Here is a 25,690-nt window from a genome sequence, read left to right on the forward strand (position 1 = left end):
CAAAAACTCTAGTGGGGGCTTTTACAGACCCTTCGCCAACATAGAGGGAGAGAGAGGACGGCCATACATTTCATGTGCAGTTGTCCTGGATGCTCGAACTTAATGGTGAAAATTATTCGTCAGAGTTCTTAATGAGGAATCTAAATTCTGTCTGATTTTACAAGACGTCCTTTAATTCACAAAAATCTGAGAGCGATGCATAGTGTCTAGTCTTGTATATTAGCTTTGTACGTGGAACTTTCCTGTTAGTTCCTCCCACCTTTTCAGCCAAACCCATAGTAGGCCTTCTGCAAATATTTAGTGAATAACGCATGAGGAAACAACTTAAAACAATCAATAAATGGAATGATCTGAGAGGTCATCGTTGAGAATAAACCACGTCACTTCAAAAATTAAGTATTAAAATATTAAATATGAAGTATTACATGAGTCCTCTCTCCCTCCAAGCAATGGGTATAATATTCAACGTTGGATCTGAACATGCATTCCTTATTGTATAGAAACGTGTACTTTCCACGCTGTCAGTTTTGTAACAAAAGAAACTGATATTTATCCTGTCACTTTGCTCGAGGACTAATATAGAATTCGCAACGTAAAGGATAGTTACTGTGCCTCGAACAGTTCATCCGAGTCCATTCCGGTGAATATTAACTTACTAATAATAAGTCAAAAGTATAAAATGGCAGAGGATAAAATTGAGATGTCCTCACAAAACCCCAAGGTATTTTCCTATTCAAACAGAAATTCTGAAAGAAAAATTGAAAGCATCCGCGCTTTTGAATTCGTTTATTTGACGTTGAAACTTCAAGGAATGGTTATAATGGAGGAGTATCCCCTACGGCAAAAAATACACGTTGTCACTAATTATATCCTTGTCAATATTTGTTACTACTCCACGTTCATCATTCAACTATTTTACGTGAATAATCTGAAGCAGTTATTGGAAAACATCCCTATGAACCTTTGTGTGACAGCTTGCACCATCAAATGCTCCGTAATTCTGAAACTAAGACGCAGCCTCATCGAGGTCAACAAGAAGCTGGAGGGCCTTGACAGTCGACCTATGACGGAAACACAAAAGGATGAATTGAGGAGAGTAATCAACTTTTGCAGGTTCATTTCACAGATTGTTATCGTGTTATATTTGGTGGTGAATTTAATGTATGCCCTTACGGGAGCGGTTTCGCATGGTACAAAACTTGGCTTCGAAACTTGGTTCCCTTATGATTAGAGGAAGTCAGCTTTTCGATTTTGGATTTCGTTGTTCATACAGTCCTCGTTCCAAATACTATTGTCCATGCAAAATGTAGCAAATGATTTCCTTGCGCCCTGGTATCTGAGTGTGCTGAGTGCGCATCTGCAGATTGTTATGGAACGGTTCGCAAATATTCATTATGATCCTGACAAAATGGAGGAAGAAAGTTTCCAGGACTTTATACAGTGTCTGGAGGATCACCGAAGCATAATGGAGTAAGTAGGTTCTTCCTTTTTAAGGAGCGTTGTAGAAACCAAACAATTTAAAACATTTTTTTTTGTTTCTTGATTTGTCCTTGCAGTATCTTCGAAATAATACAAAATACTCTCTCCTTCACAATATTCTTTCAATTCATCACATCAATTCTGGTATTCTCAACCTCGGGTGTGATATATTTTAGATTCTCGCTTTCGTTGGCTGAAACTGTGGCAGTGTTTATACTTATGTTAGCGGTTATAACAGAAATATTACCATCTTGTTACTATTCAGATAAATTTATGGAAAAAACGGACCAGATGGTGTTTATGATCTACTCGTCAAACTGGATGGACCTATCACCAAGATTCCGGAAAAATCTTATTATATTTATGCAGATGACGCAGAAGAAAAAAGTTATATTGGTTGGAAAACAGATACCAATAACTCTGGCAACTTTCATGTCCGTAAGTAAGGATTTTATATTATAAATTGTCAATAGTTTTGCTCCCCAATTTCGGAATTTACCAACCCAAATTCAATATTTTTTTAGCATTTAAATTTTATAAAATTCTATACCAATTTTTTACTGCTGGTAGGGATGAAAGTGCAATTCTCGGAAAAATAGTGTGAACAGCCACGGTTATTCGGAGGAGGAAAGGAGTCTGGAGTCATTTTAACTTGCCGGCCTGGTCTGATTATGCTTCAGGTTAAAGTTTCATAATTCGGCAAGTTCTTACACGGCCTACTCGCGGTAGCTGCTGGAAACCGTCTTCGGACGGGCCAACAGTGTGTAGGGCCGGGCTGGGAGTAGGCTTTTCCAACTGACGAGGATCTGCTTGTCTACTGGTCATGTGTTAGGGGCAAATAAATCTGGCGGTGGGATGAGCCGAAGCAACAGCTCGGCCATCGTCCTCCCTGCACTGAAGAAGGTGCTAATAGGACCCCAAGCCAAGGTGGAACAGCATACGCCGAGGGCTGCGTGGCCAAAGGGAGCTTGGTCTTTAGTATGTGAACTCTGAATACCTTGGGCACGTTCAGTTTCAAATAAGACCCTTACCCTGGTGGCCGGGCTAGTCAGGGTAGACATTCTTCCCGGACTACTCGTGGGGCCAAGAGATGGACTCAATTTTAAAAATGAATAAACCTTTAGACTTTAGAAGAAGAGGAGGTGATGCCAGGCGCATGATCGGAGGACGAGCTGATGGCATCCAGCCAAGAGACAGTAGCCGTCGAGAGCAATACAGTCGGTGTCAGCCGTAGCATCGCTGTGCTGGAACCAATCGCAGGAACCTCCGGAGCGAGGCAGCAGACGGACTAGTGATTTCAAGCCTGGAATCTTCCAGGAGGTGGCTTTGTTAGAATTGAGTTTTAGGGGTAACGTTTTTCTGTGTTTATCTAATGCCGAAAGCAGGGCCGTGAGTTTAAAATCCGGACCCGGAGTAAAAGTGATACGATTCTGAAATAAAATTTATGTGGGTCCGCTATTATTCCCTTTTCCAATTAAATTTCAGAAAACTTCGGGCCCGGGGTGGATTCAGGTCCCACCGGGGGTAACGTAGGGATCCACTGTAGAGTCGAACATTTGGAGCGTTTCTTATGATAGTTTGCTAAGACTCGACATGTCAAGAGAGTCGTGTCTGACTAGTTATACAGCTGATGTTGCGGTACTTATTCCCGGACGCAAAGCAGACTTGGCATATTGATGCGATGGGTAAGCAAATGGATGGCGGTTAATGGTTTCAGCCTTGTGTTGGGAAAAACAAAAGTAGTCATCTTCACTAGCAAGAGAATCCCGGCTGTGTATCCAGTATGGATCGACGAGTCAATAATCGAGAAAACGAATAGTGAAGTACTTTGGATTGACGCCGACTTGGTGAACTTTTTCAGTCAAATGAAAATATCAGCGGACAAGGCTCTAGGTAGCGTAATGGAATCGAGTTGGCTAATGGTGAACATTGAGGGTAATACATCTAGCAGGCGACGTCTTCTTATGAGTCCAGCATCGGCTGTCCCGTTGCCGTTAGACCGTAAAGTCATATACAAATGCAAGGGAGAAAACTCAAGGGAGGTGATTGCTTGCGAAGAACAGGCAACGTACCCTAAATGAACGCAATTTTCTTGGAAAAATAAGATTGAGAAAGCACGATCTCATGATTGTGAGTTTTGCAATAGGATTGTAAATGGTCCTCCCATCACAACTTTTTTTCTTGTGGAAGGTGGAATGCGATTTGCCAGACATTTTTAAACACAGGGAGCTCTCTCCATATAACATTACCAAGGTAACCCTGAGGAGCACTGACAGGTGGAGCCTTGTTGTTTTCAGGTTCTGCCTACTGCAAAGAAGATAGAGCTCGACTGGTAGAGGAGCCTTTCTTGTCCCGTTGGTGAAAGGAATTCCCTGATTTGAAACCTCCCCAAGGCAACCAACCCTGTTTAGAGCGGTAGATATAGTAGAATACATTGGGAAATCGTTGATGGGTAGGAGTTGCATGCTCGTCGAAGTATCAGTAGGAGCCATTCATTGAATAATTATGTGGGGGGTCTTTAAATTCAAATAGGGTCATTGCTGTGGATCTGATAGCAAAACTGATCTCGAGCGATTTGTCCAAAAATGGAATGATCACCTCATGAAACACGGTCTCAGATTGAATCTAAACAAAACTGAATTTTTGACGACCGATTCCCATGAAACAGGCACAATCACTGTCAGCGGCAGTGATCTGCCAGAACTGAGCGACTTAAATATCTCGGGTCAACGCTATCAGTCAATGGAGAACTGAGTTCTGAAATTGCTTCACGCATCAAAGCAGCCTGGATGAAGTGACGTTCCACAACTGGTGTTCTTTGTGATCGACGTATCAACGAACGTATCAAATCTAAAATTTACCGCAATCTCATCCGTCCTGTCACCCTCTATGGTTCTGAGTGTTGACCAACTATAAAAGACAATGAACGGCGTCTTGCGGTAATGGAGACGAAGATGTTACGTTGGACTAGTGGCGTCACACGTTTTGATCACATCCGAAATGAGGATATCCGCGATTGTTGTGGGGTTGTACCGATCGTGGAAAAGTTGCGAGAGAGGTATGGTCACACAATTCGCGCTAGAGAGAGTGAGAATTCACTTGCCAAGATTGGTCTGAACATCGAAGTCGATGGTAAACAACCAAAAGGCAAGCCGAAACAACGGTGACTTGAAACGCTGGATGGGGATTTAAAAGCCCCGAGATTGCACCCAGATCAGGCATTCGATAGAGCCAAATGGCGAAACCGAGCCGACCCCACTTGTGAACGGGACAAAGGCTGAAGAAAAAGAAGAATAAGAAGCTGTGGATCTGAGATTGGGTCAGGAATTTTATAAGGACTTTGATGAGGCATATGTCCCCACGGATCCCGTCTACTATGTGGTAGATATCCTGATTGGAGCGCAAATGGGATGGAGATAAGGTAAGAAGACTCTGTCTTTCCATTGCTTGAAAAAAAATAGTGGAAAAAAGTCATTGCACATGTTCGACCTTCTTCGGTACTTGCGCGAGGAAAAATCTGTGCAACAGCTCTGGTGTTGGTATCGTGTATATAATACCCTGCATTGGTGTGCGGCCCAGGGTTGGCAGCGCATGGCTGCGAACATGAGACATTCACAATTGTTCATGATTCATGGAGAAGAATCTAGGCGCCATCGACACTCGAACCACAAGGGTCACGGTCCAGTTAGCCAGCTTGTCCCTACCCCGCCAACACCCAATGAGACTCCGCGACCCTAGATACTTAATTTAATATTCGCAGACGTTCCACTTGGACGGATCAGAGGCTGAATGAGCTGCTTGTAGCAGTAGAATATTATCTCGGAACGGACTGCGGAGCCTTTTTGAGTATCAGCCATAGCATTTTAAGACTTAAGACTTATGATGGTGTTTACATAGTTAACAGGCATAGACTGTGAGGATCGTGATGTTGAGATTGAGGGTGTCAGACAGAATCTTCCTGGTAAACTTGGCCTGGTTTCGCACTTGATGGAATTCGGGGATAATTTCCAGGCCTTTATGGATTAAATGGTTTCATTCAGTCAGGTTTGCAACTTGGATGCTTTGGCAGGAGGTATAACAGCGTGAGGGTTGTTGGTAAAATGTGAGCTCTCAAGGCCGACCATTACGGCATGTCTACAGGAGAACTCTAGGGGTTGGGAAAGGAATCATTGATGCGGATGTGCGATTATGGGTTGGATGTTCTTTGTATCGGTATCGGGAATGAGGGGGGTTCAACAAGATTCAAGAACATTGGACTCAACCTAAGATGTTATTTCCTGTAGAGAATATCACTCATAGTTCTCTAGAAATTTCAAGAATCAACAATCGTTAACATACTTTTCTTACTTATCTAGGTAATGAAGGCCATGTACACAATGCTAATGATATTGAATCCAACCGATTAGTGGGGATTAGGGGAAGGTTTCACATACACCAACGCGAGTGAAGTTGGAATAATTTAATATAGAATCAAAGCAAACATTATAGTTTGAAAGGGAACTATATAGCTGCAATTAGTCCTTTATACTTGTTGTGCACTTTTATTGCATTATGTATGATATTATTCAGTAAATAAAATAAGTTCCAATTGGCATCACCCAAGGCTTTTATTTTCATGGAAATGCAGGTAAGTAAACATAATTCCCAACAAGGGCGCTGATAGAAGTGGTAAAGGAAAAAGAGGATTCATTCCTTACCTGGAGCTTTCTCAAGGGGCCAGGATAGATAAACTTTAAGGAAATTATATTAAGTATAGAGTTTCAATGGAGCTCCCTACGGGTCGAAACGTATCGGCGACCCACATTCAAAATTTGGTTGTTAGCAGCCGAAGTCAACTAGGATCGTGCAGTTATGCCCAAGAAATGGCGAAATTAACAATGAAGATACACTACAAATAAGAGAGCCCCCCTGAAGTGTTCCGTTGATACGCACCCTCGAAAATGCGAGAGAGAAATGGTTGTGGACAGTTCAATCCCGCTAAGGTGGGAGGAGAAATTTTCAAATTTAGAACTAATTCCAAGAGCTCATTCTCTGCTATGTCACAACAGAAACAAATGGTTAATGATCATTTTGAAATATTCGAAAATTTGAAAATTGGAAATATGTATGTATGTATTCAAATGGGTTTTTGAGTTTAAGGGAATTTAAAAATTGAGAGGATCTTGTGAATTAAATTTTAAAAGATAATTAAAATTTTCATCCACATTTAATATTTTAAAATACGTGAATGTTTTAGGGGTGTAACTAGATGTCAGGATGGGAAGAAGGATTTTCAATGGAGGACAACTTTTTATGGGTAGAGAGATGCAATGCATTTACGTAGAAAACGCCAAACTCCTGCCTCAGACAGAATACCGGCAGAACACTCCTCTTCTTTCGTCTAGGACACTCCTAGACCTCTCTCACTTTCATAACCTTTTCTGCTGTATTTGCGGAACACCTGGATTCCTCTTTCAGCTACCGGAGATAGATTTAAGACTTTTAAAATTATCTGTGATTACGCCAAAGGGAACCTTTTCATTTTGAGTCAAACAAGTTGCTCCTATTCCCAACGAGCAAGTGGGAAAGTTCCAGGATATGACTTCATCGCGGGGAAAATTTTAAGGAAACTTGCGGGGATGGCAATCACCCACCTGACTCAAACATTGAAGGCTATTCCACCCCTCACCTATTCCCCAAGGCTTGGAAGGTTTTACAAATTACATATAATGATTCGCAAGAGGTGGGAAGGAGCAAACGCTGATTGCATCCAATAAAGACTTACGGAATGTAGCGCTGAACTTCGTCGTGTGAATCTAATATCGAGTTGCTGCAGAGAGCCCAATCTAAGGTACTATCTTGGTATGTGAAAAACATCCGTGTGACCGGAGTGGGGGCACTAAGACCCCCTTTCAGTATCATATGCTTCCTTAGACCAGACAACCCAACCCAAACTATTCTTGCTTGCTTGAGTGCTGCCTTCACTGACAGGCTGATGAAGCCAATTTATGTCCACCGTAGAATTTCCACAGTATTTTCAACGCTGACCCTTGAAATACAATAAAGTCGAATTGCTTTTCTAAGGCCTCACGATACTCTGTCCTCCTGTCACCTCATCTGTATCCTTACAGACGGTTTCCTGCTTATGTACTGTCCATTTCCAAAAATTTGTCCGCCGTTATATCCTTGGTTTTCTTGAGTTCCAGCATAAGGTCTCTTGGTCGGAATCGTTTACTGCTGCTAACGATTATTCCCAAATTGGGAAGTTAGAGGTCTGCCCTCATCCCCTTGGTTAGCGTATGACTCTTCATTTCGCCTGAAGATTATAATAACCTCCACTTATATCCTCTTCTGATTTCTCTTGTTTCCAGATTTCATTTTTTGCCAGACTTCCTCATCTTCCTTGCGGGGTCCATTCTCTTTATATGGAATTGCGTCTTATATCTTCTTGGCGGGGTCCATTCTCTTTATGTGGAATTGCGGTTGCATCAGTTTTACCGGCACTTTCTCCTCCTCCTCCGCTCTCCTCACCTACTTCACTTTCTTGAGAGTTGAGCCCTGGATCAATTTATTTGTTCAACCGTCCGCGTAGACTCTTCCCCGGTTTCCCTTCTCTCGTGAGTGGGTGTCAATTATGTTGCTTAATTTCCTATTTCGCTCGACGTCTTCACTGCCCTTTCATCCAGGGTCATGCCCTATGCCAACTTAGTGAGGCAAGGCAAAATTGGCCACTGCAGTTTAATTTTAGTTTAGTTTAATAGAGGACCCGCAGCTCTGAGCACTCAGGCTTCTGTCAGTCCTATTGTACTGTTACCATAAATCGCCTATTTAATGACAACCGCCTACGATGTAGCAGGCTTTTGCGATTATGAGAACATACTCTTGAGGCAACGAGTGCGCAGATTCTTGGTTGAAGAAAACCTTACCTAGGTGTCTTCGTCTAAGATGTGGGGAGGCCGTCTCCTCCTCCTTCTTACATTAGCTACATATTGCCGAAACCACCAGCTCCGTTTTTTCGGATGGTAGTTTATGGAGCAGTGTCCCATTAAAAGCCCTACTATGGTTTTATGTCTCACTTCTTAAGGGACAAAAAAGATGTTTAAAGTTCCCCAGCGTATGAGGTGGGTGGTGACATCACATCTGCTGTTGCCCCAATGCCTTTAATTTTGGCAGCGTTTATCACTTCCATTGATTGTATATGCGGTCAGTATGTTGGAAGTTTATGCGGTCAGCATGTTGGAAGTTTACGGTCCTGACTATCTCACCAACAATCTGGTTCTTGTTTGAGGTATATGAATTTCTTGCAGCTATTGATTCGGCCGACATAACGACGAAATGTATGAGCGATACCATGACCGTCAGGTTGTGGATAAAATCCGGCTCAATAGGTTGCGGTGGGCCCCGAAAGTCTATAAAGGCAATATCTATGGTAGAAAAAGAAGACGAGGCAGACCCTGCCTGAGATGGAGCGATGTCGTAGATCAGGACGCCAGACAGCTTATAGGGATTTCGAATTGGTGGACCTCGGCGTAAAGCCGGGATGTCTGGAGTTCCTTATTAAGGCAAGCCTAGAGCGGATACCGGTTGTTGCGCCGTTGATAATGATATTGACCGGCGACTGATAAGTGCGGTCGCCGCTTCACGATTCTGAAAATTTATTTGAGAAATATGCACCTCATCTATGCTTCAGATGAAGATGCCGTAGGCTGCACCTCCACTTCACTGCTTTCGCGAACTGACAGTTATAAGGTGATGGTCCCAAACTGGAACGCCGATAGTGCGGAAAGTTCCCGGCTTATCGACTCTCTCCCCCTGCTCTGCTGCCTAACAACATCCAGGTAGAAGTCTCGAGGTTGTTATAAAAATTCAGCACCTCCTGTCCTGAAGCCAAAGGAAGCACACAACCTGTTCAGGGTTAGTCGCGCACTCCCCGTCACACATCGTTAAAGGATCGTGTTTTGGTCGGCAAAGTTCAGCCTTGGCATTTTATGAAATACACCTACCGACTCAAAGTAATGCTTAATGCCTTGCGAGGATGCAGTCCTTACAGCTAGGACGAGCTTCCTTCTGAGCTTTTCACACTGCTCTGTATCAAAACCGAATGGATTGATATCATCATATAAGACTCATCCATCGTTTTCAATAGCCTTGGTTGCAAATGAAGGCTTAGCCGCTGCCAGCCAAGCCGTCTCTGTCGAAGAGTTGGGATCGTCTAAAATTTGCCCTTAGCTGCAGTTACCCCGGACGCTCATTTCTCCTCACCCTCGGCTCAACTTTTGGGTCGAAATTTGCCCGGAGACGGTTTGCCGGAAATTGGTTTTCCCACAGGTGGTTTGTTTAGAGGCGGTTTGCCGAAGGCGGTTTGTTCGAGTGCGGTTTGCCCGAAGGCTTTTTACTATCCGTAGGCAGATCCCTAATCGTGGGCAAGGCTTTAGCCTCAACAGGTGGCGCGGATTGGATCCCAGGATCAGGAGTGCGGACAGAAGGGGCCTGCTTCGGCTCGTCCGCTAAGGACTCGGTCCAATCATATTGATTCCCGCTTGAGTAAGAAGAGAATCTGAGTGTTGACTCAGGTTCTCAATCGATGTGTTTAGGGTTGCCTCTTAACTCAAGGTTGGACCGTCATGGTCGAGGATTAATTTTAGTTTTTTTAAAGATTTTTTTTCGGTTTTTTATAATTGGATTCCATGGCTTTAGTGTTACCGGGGGAAGTCAAGCGCAGAGCTCTTTTTGTCGAATCATCTGGGGGTCTCCTGGACCCAGATTTTACCATTCACGGCCATCTTAATCCCTGTGACCATTCAGCCCTCGGCATGGTAGTCGCACTTGGGCTTGGGGTTTTGATTACCATTTAGTTTCAGGTGTCGCCTCTGGTTCCATAGAGGATCTTGCTTACTGTGATCACTCACCACGAAAAGGTAAGTAATCATGAAGGGACAAGTGGATCACAACATCTTACATCGGAAATGGTTAGGCGCCATAGTCTCCTAGTTTCCGTAATCTGTTACACTCTGTTGCTTGGGAGTAGCACCTAAGGTTGAAGATCCACAAAGGATCGAACTTTTTCTGAACAAGTCCATTAATGCAACTTATTCTGCTCCCTTCCCTGCGTTCGCAACACTTGATGCCTCACTAGCCAATGTTTCCACTACTGAGGTACTAAGGTCGAAGGATATCGACGGCGGGAACTCTCTTGCCCATTCTCAGAAAATGCCGGTACCGAATTTCGGAAGCCCTACATGGTAACTTTATTTCTGCTCTTCTCCTTCATGTTTGTTTTTATTTCTGGGTATATTTTCAATAGCGAAGTTTTATTTATGAATGGGCGTTTCTTCTACCTACCCGGTTTGCGCGGAAGTATGTTCATGAATCCACATCTCCAAATTCGTGCATATAAACACCCATAATTTATCCAAACGTTCTTTTACTCCCACGAAGAGAGTCAACTGATTATGAATTTGATGCTTGGATCGCCCTAAGGGATGGTAATGTGTGATCATACTTCAAGGTGATATGGTGGAGGGCGAAATCATAAGGTTTCACGCAGTTGAATGAGGTGAGAGCAGCACTCTTATTGCCTATTAAGGAAGGTCATATGAGAGCTCTAGTTAAGTTTCTAATAAACCACTACTTCCTAAACTATCACCCTAGAAACTTCAGAGTATTAGACTCGGCTATCTGGAGCCAAAATGTAGAGGAAGAATAGGCGGTGATGAATCATCTCATGTAGAGTAATCCTGTTTGTTCAGCCTTACAGACAAAAGTTAATAGTTGGACTTCCTCAACTATTAGGTTGGCAAAAAACCTGCAAGCGATTCAGGCAAATTACCTTCTAAATTGACCTGCAAAGGATATCATAGGAAGGCTGATGTATTACTTCTGTGCATGATTCATGCAGTTACCTCCACTGCTTCAGCCTATTCTTCCAGAAATATTTAATGAATACCACAGGCGAAAACAACTTAAACAATCAATAAATGGAATGATCTGAGGTCATCCTTGAGAATAAACCACGTCACTTCAAAAATGTCATATTAAATATGAAGCAGTACACCTGTCCTGAAAAAAAAGGCCAAGGAATGGGTGCAAGATTCCACGGTGGATCTGAATATGCACTCCCTATCCTATCGTATAGAAGTGTATGTTTTCCACGCTGTCAGCTTGATAACAAAAGAAACTGATATTTATCCTGTCACTGTGCTTGGAGATTCCAGAGTTTGCCACGTAAAACGTGGCTATTGCAGAACAGTTCAAGTGAGTCCTTTTCGGTAGACAGTCGCGTACTAGCAAAAAATCGGAAGTATTCAACGACATAGCATAAAATTGAGATGTCCTCAAAAAAAGGCAATTCGAACAATTGTTTGGAAAGCAAAACTGAAAGTATCCGCGCTTTCGGAGTTATTTATCTTTCGTTGAAGCTCCAAGGAATGGTGGTAACGGAAGACTACCACCTTCGTCACAAGATACATGTTGTTCTCAATTATATCCTTACCAATATTTGCTACTATTCTTCGTTCATAATTCAACTATTTTACGTGAATAATTTAAGACAGTTACTGGAAAATGTTCCCATGAACATTTGCCTTACAGCCTGCACCATCAAATTTTTTGTAATTCTGAGACTAAGACCCAGCCTCATCGAAATGAACAAGAAGCTGGAGCACCTCGACAGTGGACCTATGACGGAAATACAAAAGGATAAATTGAGGAGAGTAATCAACTTTTGCAGGTTGATTTCAGTGAGTGTTACCGTGTTGTATCTGGTGGTGAATTTTATGTATGCCCTTACTGGAGCGGTTTCGGATGGTACCAAACTTGGCTTCGAAACTTGGTTCCCCTATGATTGGAGGAAGTCAGCTTTTCGATTTTGGATTTCGTTGTTCATCCAGACCATGTTTCAATTTCAATTGTCACTGGAAGAAGTTGCAAATGATTTCCTTGGGGCGTTGTATCTTTGTATACTGAGCGCACATCTACAGATAATTATGGAACGGTTTGCGAATATTCATTATGATCCAGAGAAAACGGAGGAAGAAAGTTTCCAAGATTTTAAACACTGTTTGGAGGATCACCGGACTATAATGGAGTAAGTGGGTTCTTTTACGTTTAAAGAGCATTTTAATTGCCCACCAATTAAAAACTTTTTTTTTCCTCTTCGCAGTATCTTCGAGATAATACAGAACACTCTGTCCTTTACAATTTTCTTTCAATTCATCACGTCAATTCTCGCAGTTTCAACCTCTGGTCTGCTATTTCTTAAATTCTCGCCAACATTGACCGAGACTACGGCAATATTCATACTTATTTTGGCCGAAATTGCAGAAATTTTTCCATCCTGCTACTATTCAGACAAATTTATGGAAAAAACGGACCAGATGGTCTTCATGCTCTACTCATCAAACTGGATGGACTTGTCACCAAAGTTCCGGAAGCATCTTATTATATTTATGCAGATGACGCAGAAGAAAAAAATTATATTGGCTGGAAAACAGATACCAATAACTCTGGCAACTTTCATGTCCGTAAGTAAGGATTTTGGATTGTCACCAACTCTAAGGCATCCATACTAGACCGTAGCTTTTAGTTGTTAATTTTGGGGGATTGGGTGTAATGGGCTCCATAGGACCTGCCGATGATGATTTTCAAATTTCGACCAGGATAGGTGTTGTCAGTTCATGATATCTGTCGTGATAAGTAGCATGCTACCCAGATCCCTCTCCCTCTGCCACTGTTTTGTTGGTCATTCATCAACTGCATTCTACCTCAGGACCGCCTTACTCATGAAACAAAATTGATGCTTATACACTCCTCAATAGCCATGCGTTTTTTCGTACAGGAATCGACTAGTTGTTTTTTAAAACTCTCGGTGGGGCTTCCAAAAACAAGACGATGCCGGATTTTCGAAATAGGCTTGATGCTCTAGAGGACGCTATCTTGAGCATGGAAAGGGTTGACTTCAAAGTTACCGTATTTGAAAGAGCATGCCCCATCTAGACCCCACAGATTTGCCCTTCGTGTTCTCAAAACAAGCAGAGCAGAGACTCAACAGCGTGATAAGCAAAGTCAATTCTCATTGCTGGTAGGAGCTAGTCGAGGAGGAGATGCGTGAAGACTCTGTTATAAACATATCATAAGAAAGATGGAGGCTCTGCCAAAATTCTCTTCAACTAATACTAAAAAGGATGGACCGGATTGTGCAGAGATTTATCCCAATAGGTAACACTCCGGTTAATGGCAACAGTTTAGAAAGCGTCGAGGATTACCCACTTTTCACTATGGATGACCTAAAGGAGAAGGAGACTGCAGAGTCGGAGAAGGATACCTTTTACGAGGCAGTAGAACGAACCCTCGAAACCTGTCTCAGATACAATATCAGAATCATACTTGGGGATTTTAACAGCCAAGTAGGGAAGGTGCCCGTATTCAGGCGATACGTTGGCTCCCATAGCTTACACCTAAATACAAATGACAACGGACTGCGGATGATCCAATTAGCAGTGTCACAGGAAATGGTTGTTGGAAATACCTGGTTTGTGCGGAAAGCAATCCACAAACATACGTGGGCCTCTCCAGACGGGACCACTTTCAACCAAATTGACCACGTGTTGATCGAACGCCGCCACCTCTCAGCCTTGATGAATGTTAGAACATATAGGGGGGCCAATATAGACTCGCATCACTATCTCGTTGGCATGGTGCTCCGACCTCGAATAACAATACCACCTAGAATCCCCTCTGACAATCAGGTGAGAGTGAACATTGAAGCCATCCACAATACAACCCTCCGCGACACCTATAAGAGGTAAATGGATGCCGCAATAACCGCAGTCAATAGAGGACCTGGAGATGAAGCATCAACAAATGATCTTCACAACCACCTGAAGAACGTTACTATTGATATGGCCACAAACATACTTGGCCTCAGTCGCAAAAGGAGTCGGAACGGCTGGTTTGACGATGAATGTAAGCTAGCAACGGAACGGAAGAATGCCGCATACCGAGTAATGTTGCATTCTCAAAGAACGCGGGCACGCGCAGAGACTTATCACGAACTCCACCGAGCGGAGAAGCGACTTCACAGACGGAAAAAGGAAACCTGGGGGAACCAACAAGTCTGTGAACTCGAAAGGTACAGGGAACAACCGCACCAGGGGCGGAGGTTTTAACAAGTCAGCAGGATGAAGCCTTATACACCTCGATGCTCACCATGCCGAGACAAAGAGGGAAATCTGATTTCCGACAGAATGGGCATATTGGAGCGATGGGTTGAATACTTCGATAAGGTACTGAACAACCAGAGCATCGGCGAGTTGGAGGTCCCGCCAACTGAAGACGACGGTCAAATACTCCCACCACCAAGTATAGGAGAAACAGTCCGTGCAATTCATCGGCTAAAAAATCATAATTCGCAGGAGGTGATGGAATTACAGCCAAATTAATTAAATATGGAGGCGACCAATTACACCAAATGCTCAAGGTATGGGGCAGCGAATCAATGCCTGACGATTACCTGTCTCGTACATAGAAAGATAAGATATAAAGATAGAAAGAAAGATATAAGATATTCTCCGCTATCTTGCCAGGCCGGATAGCTCCATAAGATCAGAACATAATTGGCCCATACCAAAGAGGCTTCACTCCAGGCAAATCAGCAACAGAGCAGATTTTCTCTCTGCGACAAGCGATGAAAAACTGTTGGAATATGGACAACAGTTGCACCATCTCTTCATCGACTTTAAAGCCGCCTATGATAGCATAGCCAAGGTAAAACTGAATACGGCCATAAGAGAATTCGGTATCCCGACGGAATTAATAAGACTGACTAGGCTGACCCCGATGAATGTGTGAGGTCAGATAAAAGCAGCAGGATCACTCTCAAGACCGTTCGACATCAACAACGGTATACGACAAGGAGATGCCCTATCATGCGTCGTCTTTAACCTGGCCCTCGAGAAAGTGGTCCGTGATGCTGAGGTAAATGCAAGAGGTACGATCCTCTTTAAGTCCACCCAACTACTGGCCTATGCTGACGATATCGATATCATGGGAAGAACCACCCGAGACGTACAAACTGCCTTCTTCCAGATCGAGCAGGCGGCAACTGGCGCGAGATCTTAGGCTGCACATACATGAAGGCAAGACAAAGTATATGGTGGCAACGTCAGCACCGAAAACCCACCAATCAACATCATCGAACCGCACTAGTCAAACGGGAAGGAAAAGGATAGGAGAATACAACTTTGAGACCATTGATAATTTCTCCTATCTAGGGTCGAAAATCACAACCGATAACAACTACGATGATGAAATCCCCGCACGGTTGTTGTCAGCCAACAGAGCCTATTTCAGCTTACAAAGCTTACAAAGACTGTTCCGTTCGAAACGTCTCACCATAGGGTCAAAGCTCTTACTGTACAAGACAGTGATCTTGCCAGTCCTCATGTATTCCTCGGAGACTTGGGTTTTTAGCAAGAAAAATTGCGCACTCTTGGCCGCTTTCGAGAGAAGAATCCTCCAAAGAATTTTGGGCCCCCTACATGAGGATGGACGAATCCGTAGCCTACGTAACAACGAAGTCTTTTAGCGATACCATGACCGTCCGGTTATGGATAAAATCCGGCTCAATAGGTTGCGATGGGCGGGTCACTTAATCCGTATGGATGAGGATGATCTAGCTCGGAAAGTCTATAAGGGAAATATCCATAGTAGAAAAAGAAGACGAGGCAGACCCTGCCTGAGATGGAACGATAACGTAGGCCAGGACGCCAGACAGCTTTTAGGGATATCGAATTGGTGGACCTCGGCGCAAAACCGGGATGTCTGGAGTCCCTTATTAATGCAGGCCTAGACAGGATACCGGTTGATATGCCGTTGATGATGATGATGATGATGATGATGAAAGGAGGTGTCCTTTGTCCTGTTTAGGGTGCTAAACTGCCGTCTACATACCGACGACTCTGCACGTTTGATGCAACCGCGAAAATTCTCGAAAAGCTCATGAAGAGTAGACTCACTGAAACGATGCGTGTCTCGAAAATAGTTCGATTTTAAAGCTGGGAAATCCACAGTGGATGTCAGCATCAAGGTTAGGAATGCTGTTCATCGAAATGAGCTGCATAGCCGTTTATGTCGAATAGTAATGCAATTCGTAACGCTTGATATCAGAAATGCCTTCGATTCCGTAGAATGGGCAGATATTCATTCCGTGTGCTGGGCTACTTTTCGCGGGTATTAAGGGGAGACCATTCCCTGCTCTGTGGGTCAATGGAAGGCCAGGGGAAGTTGGAGATGACGTCGGAGGTAGCACACGGTTCATCACAGGACCGCATTTCTGGAAAGCTTCCTCCGAAAGTTTGATAAGGCTCGACATGCCGGAGAAGAGGTGCCTGGTCAGTTATGCAAGTGATGTTCCGGCAATATAACTCGTAGTCATGTCATGTTCTGCGAATGATATAATGAATCGTTTAACATCTGCGAACCGCTTCGATCACCCTGCTCCCAGAGCAGAGGTGAGGCGGTATCTGACGAGTTGCTTCTGCCGTGGTAAGAAACCATAAAGCCGTCTTCGCTTTTTACAGGGTGCAGCAGCATAACTTCCTTTTTTCAAAACTCAATAAAAACTATTGTATGCATCGGAAAATATTTATTTATTTTTTATAATGTAGGTACATGTCTAAAGTTTTTATTTACATTGTTTTGAAGATCAAATCTGTTAGGTGACGTCCCCCATTCTCCATACATTGCGTACACCGATTTCTGGCGTTTGTCATGACTCTTGTTAGTATAGCAGGTGTTATGTTGGCAATTTCTTCTTGGATGTTGGTCTTCAAATCTTGTAGGGTTCTTGGACGGTTCACATAAACACGGGATTTCAAAAAAACCCCATAGAAAAAAATCACAAGAGGACAGATCGGGAGAGCGTGCCGGCCATTCCAAATCGCCTCTAATTGAGATAAGGCGCTCTGGAAAGTTCCTGCACTATCGCCATCTTATAGGGATGAAAATGAAGATCATCACGAAGAATTCTTCTCATAGAACGATCGGATAGTCCAAGGGCAGATGCGTGTTTGCGCGCAGAATGCCGTGGCGATCGCAACATTGACGCTCTCACTGCTTCAATGTTCTCAGGTGATCTAACGGGCCGAGGGACTCCAGTTCTTCCTTTTGTCGCACTTGCAGTTTGTCTGAATGTAGTGACCCATGTAACAATTGATTTGCGGTCTGGGACGGGAGCCAACGGGGCTAAATTAAAGCGATTCCGAAATGCACGCTGTGTTGCAATAACCGAACATCCGCTTGAAAAGTAAACCTCAACGGCAAAGGCACGCTCCTCACTATCCCAACTCATGATGGCGACTGAACCGTGTCGGGATAAAACTTTACAGTATCTCCTCTTGAACGAGACCACTAGCGCTCCGCTATGACATCAACTAACTGAGTGGCGCGCATTTTAAAAAAGGAAGTTATGCTGCCGCACCCTGTATTTTTTGAAATTATGATGGCTCATTGTTTCAGCCTTGCGCTGGAGAAAGGCGAAGTAGTCGTTTTAACTAAAAACTGAATCGTCCAGTGTCAATCGACCATTGACACTCGACTAGAAAATGAACGTTTTGGAATAAATCCTCAGCTGGAGTTTCGATTTTAAATCGAACAATGTCAAGCATTGGAAGTCCTACCCGCTCTGCTTTATGTCCAGAGGTTTGGATTGATGCTCAAAAGCGCAAGGACAGAGACGGGTAGCTTTAGGGGTGTCTGCCTAGAACGCTGTCTCGAAACCGTCTGAAATGGTGATCGCGGGATAGTTTTTGTTTCGCACTTTACCAAGAAACGTGAAAACGTCTTCAATGCCTTAGCAAAATAAAACAAGAGCTGATGAACTACGCGACTCATTGGCAACTTAGATCTGTGGCTGAACCGAAAGTATGGTGAAATTAATTATTTCTTTGCCGCGCTTCTAAGCAGGCATGAAGTCTTTCAATGTTATTTGCGCAAGATTGGGGAGGCACATTTCTCTGACTGTGTTTCCCCCAATGAGGTGGTAAACGACGCCGACCACACCTTTTTTCTTGTGAAAGATAGGATGGGATTCCTCAGCTACAGGGTATTTTTCTCTGCATAACAGCTGTCAGGAAGATGCTGACGAGCGCTGATAGATGGACCCGTTTTGCGCATTAAGTGCAAGATCTTGTTGCGGAGAAGATTGGTCTTCACCAGTGACAATTCATTTGCTCCTTTCCCCTCCCTTTGGTGAAAGGAATTGCCTGAATTGTAACTAGCCCAAAGTAATTTGCCAAACGATGCGGGCTAGCTCTGTGGTGACGTGGAGGTATTTAATGATTAGTTCGACGACATATCTTTACGGGAGTCCAACACAACAGGTAAACATATTCATCGATCCTACCAAAAAACAAGAGTATGGGAAATTGGGAAGTAAAACATAAGACAAAACCTTGAAATTAGAACCACTTACTCTAATTTCAAAGCGTCATATACAAATAAATTGCTGGCTCTAATTCCCAAGCTTTTCTAACTTCAACGAGTTATAATTTTCGGGCAGTTACTGTATTAACTTTATTTGAAGAGACCTCGGCATACAGGGTATTCCTGAGCGTAGGCACGGTGTGTTGGTAGCTTCGTTATTTTTTCTGAGAATGAGTCCGTAAGAGAAATTACCATTTTTCTGCTCCCACCCTCCCCACTTATGCATTAGATATCATAATTGGGATCAGCTTTGAAAAGTAATAATCGAGACCCTATTTGATACCCCACATTAGTATATTCAGTGAAAAGAAAATGTTGCGGCCCTCCCCCTTGCATGCTCTTCCTTAAATTCAGACAGAATACCGGCTAAAATACACCCCTGGGGAGTCTAGGACTCTAATCTAAAACCGTTTGACACAACAACTCAGGCCAAGCCAATTTATTGTGTAAGGAAAACCCGAGGTTCAAGAAGCCTCGGCTACCCTGGTATCTCTTCTGTCCATCTCCCTTTTCTTCGCCTTAAGAACACCTTGAGGGTAACGTACCATCCGACCCCACTTACCCTCGCTCTGCAGCATAACCTCAATTATGGAGTCCGGAGACCCTTCCCACTTTTCCATCAAAAGGGGTGGCGATAGCTATCTCACCTTCTGCTGAAGAGTAAAGTGTGGCGGGCATTATCTACCACATTCTTGCAATAAATGCAGCTGAGATCTTTGATGAAATGCAGGGACCATCTTCTCCTCGATTCTCTTTCTCTTGCTCCCATGCGATGACTTCCCTATCTGCTTCGCCTTTTCTGAGGTATATAAACCTCCTCTCAGCAGCATGGATAGCGATCTGAACAACTCCGGCTATCACCATTGCTGCTGGGTAAAAGACGGTACGATAGGCGGACACAACTCGCAAAGCGTGCATATGGTTTGCAATTCTTCTTTTATTTCATTCTCGGGATGGCCGCACGAGTTCCGCAAGATCGGCAGTGAAGTGATTGCATCCATTATCGATAGATACTTCACACATTTGGTACAAATCATACTCCACGTAAACAGTGCGAGCTAGGCAAATTGAACATGAAACTGCCTGAAGCCTAGTCAAGCGTTGTGTTTTGATTGAAGAGACCGACATACCATTTCACGATCTGGTCATCATTGTTTCGTCACCAGGTAAGAAGCTACGTCTGGTCAGCGCCAATGACCTGCTTGTTGACCGCAACGTCGATGAAACACTATTTTTAGTTCAGATCTGGTCAACTAGAAACTTGGTGTATAGTCCGTGGACAAGGATAGTAACCCATCAATTAATCTTACTTACCTACATATTAGATTAAGGGGTGCTGGTAGTGGTAGGTGGCCAATGGTAAGTTAGTGAAAGAATCCAACGAGAACTCCCCGAAATACCGAACACGTTTGCACGTTTGTATCGCTCCATGGTTTGAATCAGACTGTTCGATATTCACAGGACATCAAAGTAAGCCGTGAGGGATTTAGGTACAAAACCTGTAGCTGACAATATTATGAAAACTACAACTACCCTCACAAGATGTCAAATTTCAATCATTTCCCGGACAGAGGCTAATATTTACCTTCCTATCCACGTATTTCCGTTCAATTTTGCTATTATAGGGGATAACAACATCAATAATATACGCGGAGCGACCTGTCTTGTTGACTAACAGCACTTCAGGCATGTTGTGCGGTATATTGTGATCAATTAGAACTGCCCAGTCCCGATACATGCTGTAAACGGAATTGTAAAGTACTGCTTGCGTATCTTACCGGTTCCCGTGATCAGCCCATGTTTTTATACAAGATTTTGGTGGATCGTTTATCATACGGTATTATGCTTGTTCGTGTATTGCACCGGTACCATTATAGTACAACCAGGAATGAGATGGACTCTCAAACGCCAAATCACACATTCAGCACTGGTCCTTCTTCACCCATTTTTTTGTTATGAGCTTTTTATAAGCTCGGGTGGCGACCACCCCTGAATGGTACACACGGATGCCTCCGTCTCAGCACACAGCCATCTGTTCGATAGATGCAAATCGACAGAGGCAGAGACAATTGATGTGTTTCCCGTGCTCTGCCTTTGACTTCCATTCATCGATCTGCTCTTGGTCAGATTTCACCCAACTCAAAGGATTGAAAGATCCATCCTTGAAGTTAAGTGGAGTCATCCCGCAATCTGCCTCAAAAGTCGTGAAAGCCTCAAGTCGAACACGCTTCCTGTGTGTATCGCTACGAGTTATAAAGGAGTAGAGGTCCTGCGACTCGCTGCGCAGTGCGCGTATTGCGGGAAGCACTTCACAAATCTCTGGTGCAACAAGCGGTGGTAAGATGCTGTACCAACCCCCACAGTTATTTCGTGGAAGAAGCGAATGATAAAATGGTTCATTTCCTCAGTCCACTTTATCCGTTGCCTGCGCGAACCAGCTGAAGTGGATGCTCACATTGTGAAATAGCGAAACAGCTGCAGCAGGCGGAGCAACGATCTTGATCATCGTGGCGTCTAGATGTCGAACCGCCCCACAAATAGTGGTTTCGACGCCGTGTTGTCCATTACGGAAACTCGACCCAGTCACCAAGTCAGACAACTCCCGCTAGTTATCCGTACTATAATGTTCTTGCATTTGCCTCACGTTCCTACTTCCTAAGACGCTGCGGTGGCGTACAGCCATTCAGACTGAAGCTATCCATCCCTCCTTCTTTCTCAACCGGGCTTGGGACGGGCTACGGCGGCGTTCATTCTTTCTTAATTTTTGTATTTTTCATCCTTTTTATTTTTTTAGGTTTCTTCACTGTGTAAGTTTATTATCTAATTAAGGTTTTGTGTAAAACAAAACCTTATTAAAATCGATTCAATGCCTGTCTGTCTGTCTGTCTGTCACACGCATTTTTCTCCAAAACGGCTAAACCGATCTAAACGAAATTTGGTGGACAGATGGGAACTATGAAACCCCACGCATACAGCGAGTGGCATAAATTTAGGTGGAGTTTAAAGGGGGGCTCCCCATACATGCAAAGGGGGGATTCCAAAAATTTTTTCACCGGATATAGTTGTGTAGGGTATCAAATGAAAGGTCTCGATTTGTACTTTCCAAAACTGATATTAGTTATAAATTGCAAAGTGCGTGAGTAAGGAGTCAAAATGTACGCATTTGAAGTGAGATAGGACTCATTTTCGGAAACTACCCAACCCAAAAATCCGAAAAAAATCAGGGTGGTGCGCCTAGATGAAATCTAGACCTCAAAATATGTCCCATTCCGATATCTGCTCAAATAAACTTACTAATAGTATATTCCTACTTTTTAGAAATTTACTGAAAAACCCCTCTTAAATTCATCCTAGGACTTCCGTATTCTGTACCAGCATAGAGGACAATATTTCGTGTATATGCGCTAAATTTCATAGAAATCAGGCAATTAACGCCAAAGTTATAGCAGTTCAAACTTAGCAATTTCGCCGAGTTTACTGTTCCCAAAGCCATGCAAATCGGATGCTGACGTCATAATTACCCGGAATAATTGACATTCGCGTGGAATATTAAAGTCACATTTATGAAGAATCTATTTATCTGCAGCCCTTTTTAAGGCTTTGTGTAAAACACGTATGTAAAATCTAATCTTCGAGAGATGTCCCATTCCGGTATTTGCTCAACAAATTTACTAATAGTATATTATCAACTTTTAGAAATAGGCTAAAAAACTCCCCTTAAGTTCATCCTAAGTGTACTAAATTTTGCACCGACATAGAGGACAGCCTCGTGCATACATATGCCAGGTTTCATGAAAATCCAACTATTAGTGGGAAAGTTATAGAAGTTCAAACTTATCAATTTCGTGCTAATTAACAGCATCCTAAGCCATACAAATAAGATGCTGACGTCATAATTAACGAGAATAATTGAAATTCCAGTGAAATATTAAAATTCCATTCAAGAAGAATCTAATTGTCCCTAGCCCTTTTTTATATTTGATGTTGGTTAAATTGTTTTCATTCGCTAATAATATTAACCTGAGGGCGTGAAGCGTATGAGGTTGACCATTATCAACACAGGGCTTTCCATCAAGTGATTTATTTAAATCGCTTTCTAGAAAATAGAGGGCAATAGAGTTTTTAGCTATATTACACGGAGCTGTCGTACACTCGTTGCTCCTCACATCTTCTTCTTTTTCTTCAGCCTTCAGTTCACAAGCGGGGTCGGCTCGTGGTGATCGGTTTCGTCATTTTATTTTATCAAATGCCTGATTAGGATGTAATCGCGAGACCTTTAAATCCCTATCCAGCGTATCAAGTCACCATTGTTTTGGCCGGCTTTTTGGTTGCTTACCATTGCTTTCGATGTTCTGATCAATACTGGTTGTTGAATTCTCGTTAGCTTAAATTACGTGACCACACCATCGAAAACGCCTCTCTTGCAGTTTTTCCACGATCGATGCAAACCCATATCGATCGCGGATATTCTCATTTCAGACGTAATCAAAACGTGTCACGCCACCAGTGCAATGCAACATCTTCGTCCCCATTACCGCAAGATGCCGTTCATTGTCCTTTATAGTCGGCCAACACTCAGAACTATAGAGAGTGGCAGACGGATGACATGCAGTAAATTTTAGATTTGAAACGTGCGCTGATACGTCGATCACAAAGAACACCAGTTGGAGAATGCCACTTTATCCAGGTTGCATTAATGCGTGAAACAATTTCATTACGCAGTTCTCCATTAGCTGATAGCGTTAACTCGAGATTTTTAAATCGCTGAGTTCTGATAATGGCAGTAACCTGCCCTTCGAGATACTTAAATCGATCAATTCTGGCAATGGCAGTAACCTGCCCAGAACTGAACGATTTTAATATCTCGGGTCAATGCTATAAGCCAATCAAGAACTACGTTATGCTCCTCACATAGGGAAACACAAAACCTTTTATACCTGAAGCGTCAAGCTTCCGGTTTCCCGGCTTGTTTTTAATATATTGACGCAGGGCTAAGTTTCTGATTTGATGACATCTTCTCCCCTTCCTCCCTAGCTACCGAGAATTTACACTATTAAAAGGGGCATCATCCATTTTTGAAGCATGAGGATTCCAAGGAAGGATGGAAATATGCCATCAGGAGAATCATTGATTCAAAATGTGATCCACAGTGAATCTTTGCTCTCTATTGTAACATTTGGGCCTCGAGTGTCAAATTTTAGTAAAAGACTCGACATGGACTGACATATCAAAAAGGACCCCCGTGTTTCGATTGGACACTTCAGTGGACTATTGAACTATTGAATTCGTGAACCTCGAATCACTTTTCGTTCTCGCTAAATTATTTACGTTAGTATAAAGTATGAGCAGAAGATCTAAAATTATATTCTGTTGTTTACTCCCTGCTGAACAAAATTGCCTCCAATCAAAGCTCGTTACACTATCTCTGACATTCGCTAGGGATAAATTGGCATAATCTTTATTATAACTTTCTCCTCACACGAACTTCTTAAATGTTTAGCTTTGCTTTCGTTGGCTTTTTCACTCGTTCTTGAAGATTACGGATATCTTTTCCTCGGCCCAACTTGATAATATGCTTTCATCACATGTTGCCCTTATCAGAATTGAGATTCAAATTTTGTAACCACTTCACAGGCAGATCTGTAGCCTCCAAAATAGAATATGATGGCACATCTTACAATGTAGGTAATCTTAGTGTTTTCGAAGTGTCATTCCCTTTCAGCTTGGACCTCTGCCTCCGTCTTTTCGAATTTCGAAAAATTCTAATTGCACCCTTTCACTTGATACCCCAAGTGTCCATATTCTGGGGAGAAAAGTCAACATCCCTTTTGCGCTACATGAAAAGCGTTAAAGGGACACTAACCTCATCATAAAATAGGAGAAAATTGAATGCAACTTGACCGTGATTTTGTGATTCTAGGGTGAACTTAAGGGGGGTTTCCTGTCAATTACTACAAATTATAGTAATGTACTATTATTAACTTTATTTGAACAGGAATCGGTATGGAGAGTATTTCGGAGCCTAGGCACTATATAGTGGCAGCCCCCTGATTTCAGATTCTTCAGTTGGGCAGTTTCTGAGAACGGGTTCGTTAAAAAAATGATCATTTTCAACCCCCCGCACTCCCCACCTTTTCAACAAATGTCAAAACTAAGACCGGCTTCGAAAAGTACTAACTGAGACCTTTAATTTGATATTGCACATGACTATATTTGATGAAAAGAAAATGGACACGCCCTTTTTACATGCATGGGGACCCCCCCCCCCCCTTAAATTGGACGAAAAAGAATGTAACTATATGCGTGAGCGTTCACAGTTTCCACCTTTCTACCAAATTTGGTGCCAATCGCTATAACCGCCTCCGAGAAAAATGCGTGTGACGGACAGACAGACAGACAGCCAAACAATAAACCGATTTTAATAACTAATATTCTATTTCAGATGAAGAGTACCACTCATAGTTTTGTTAGTATTCTGAGAATTAAGTGTATCTTTAACCTACTTTCCTTTCTCATGCAGGTAATGAAGGCCATGTACACAATGTTAATGATCTTGAACCCATCCGATTAGCGACCAGAAAGGATAAGATTGCACATGAAATGACACAAGTAAAGTTGAAACAATTTAACATAGACTCAGATCAAAATCTCTAGTTTGAAAAGGCACTACATAGCTGCAATTAATCTTTCTATTATACTTTTCGTGCACTTTTATGATGATATGCCGTTCAGTAAATAAAATAAGTTCCGA

At 42.9% G+C, this 25,690-nt stretch overlaps 2 protein-coding genes across 3 annotated transcripts in view; both read left to right on the top strand.

Moving 5' to 3' along the window:
- Window positions 1-6,066, top strand: part of LOC119654925 (odorant receptor 33b-like) — a 58,392-nt gene extending 52,326 nt beyond the window's left edge. The window contains exons 1-3 of one of the 2 annotated variants that reach the window (XM_038060576.1): window positions 614-1,470; window positions 1,557-1,917; window positions 5,835-5,973. In XM_038060576.1, coding sequence (XP_037916504.1) covers window positions 1,298-1,470; window positions 1,557-1,917; window positions 5,835-5,885 — 585 coding nt within the window. In that variant the 5' untranslated portion in view covers window positions 614-1,297 and the 3' untranslated portion in view covers window positions 5,886-5,973. Of the gene's footprint in view, window positions 1-613; window positions 1,471-1,556; window positions 1,918-5,834 lie in introns of those variants that run through there. The other variant, XM_038060575.1, reaches the window with a different exon arrangement.
- A 5,666-nt stretch (window positions 6,067-11,732) lies between these two features.
- LOC119655347 (odorant receptor 33b-like) lies at window positions 11,733-25,690 on the top strand. Its single transcript, XM_038061199.1, has 3 exons — window positions 11,733-12,544; window positions 12,620-12,980; window positions 25,460-25,690. Exons 1-3 carry the CDS (start codon window positions 11,787-11,789, stop codon window positions 25,508-25,510), a joined length of 1,170 nt encoding a protein of 389 aa, XP_037917127.1. The 5' UTR covers window positions 11,733-11,786; the 3' UTR covers window positions 25,511-25,690.

The sequence above is a fragment of the Hermetia illucens genome, chromosome 4 (genome assembly GCF_905115235.1).
Source record: "Hermetia illucens chromosome 4, iHerIll2.2.curated.20191125, whole genome shotgun sequence".
Taxonomy (NCBI): domain Eukaryota; kingdom Metazoa; phylum Arthropoda; class Insecta; order Diptera; family Stratiomyidae; genus Hermetia; species Hermetia illucens.

What these genes read in the sequence shown, in the direction of transcription:
- LOC119655347 (XM_038061199.1), top strand. Translation starts at nt 11,787, where the DNA reads ATGTCCTCAAAAAAAGGCAATTCGAACAATTGTTTGGAAAGCAAAACT. An exon ending in GATCACCGGACTATAATGGA is followed by an intron (nt 12,545 to 12,619) that starts GTAAGTGGGTTC and finishes TCCTCTTCGCAG; the next exon opens with TATCTTCGAGATAATACAGA. An exon ending in CTCTGGCAACTTTCATGTCC is followed by an intron (nt 12,981 to 25,459) that starts GTAAGTAAGGAT and finishes TTTCTCATGCAG; the next exon opens with GTAATGAAGGCCATGTACAC.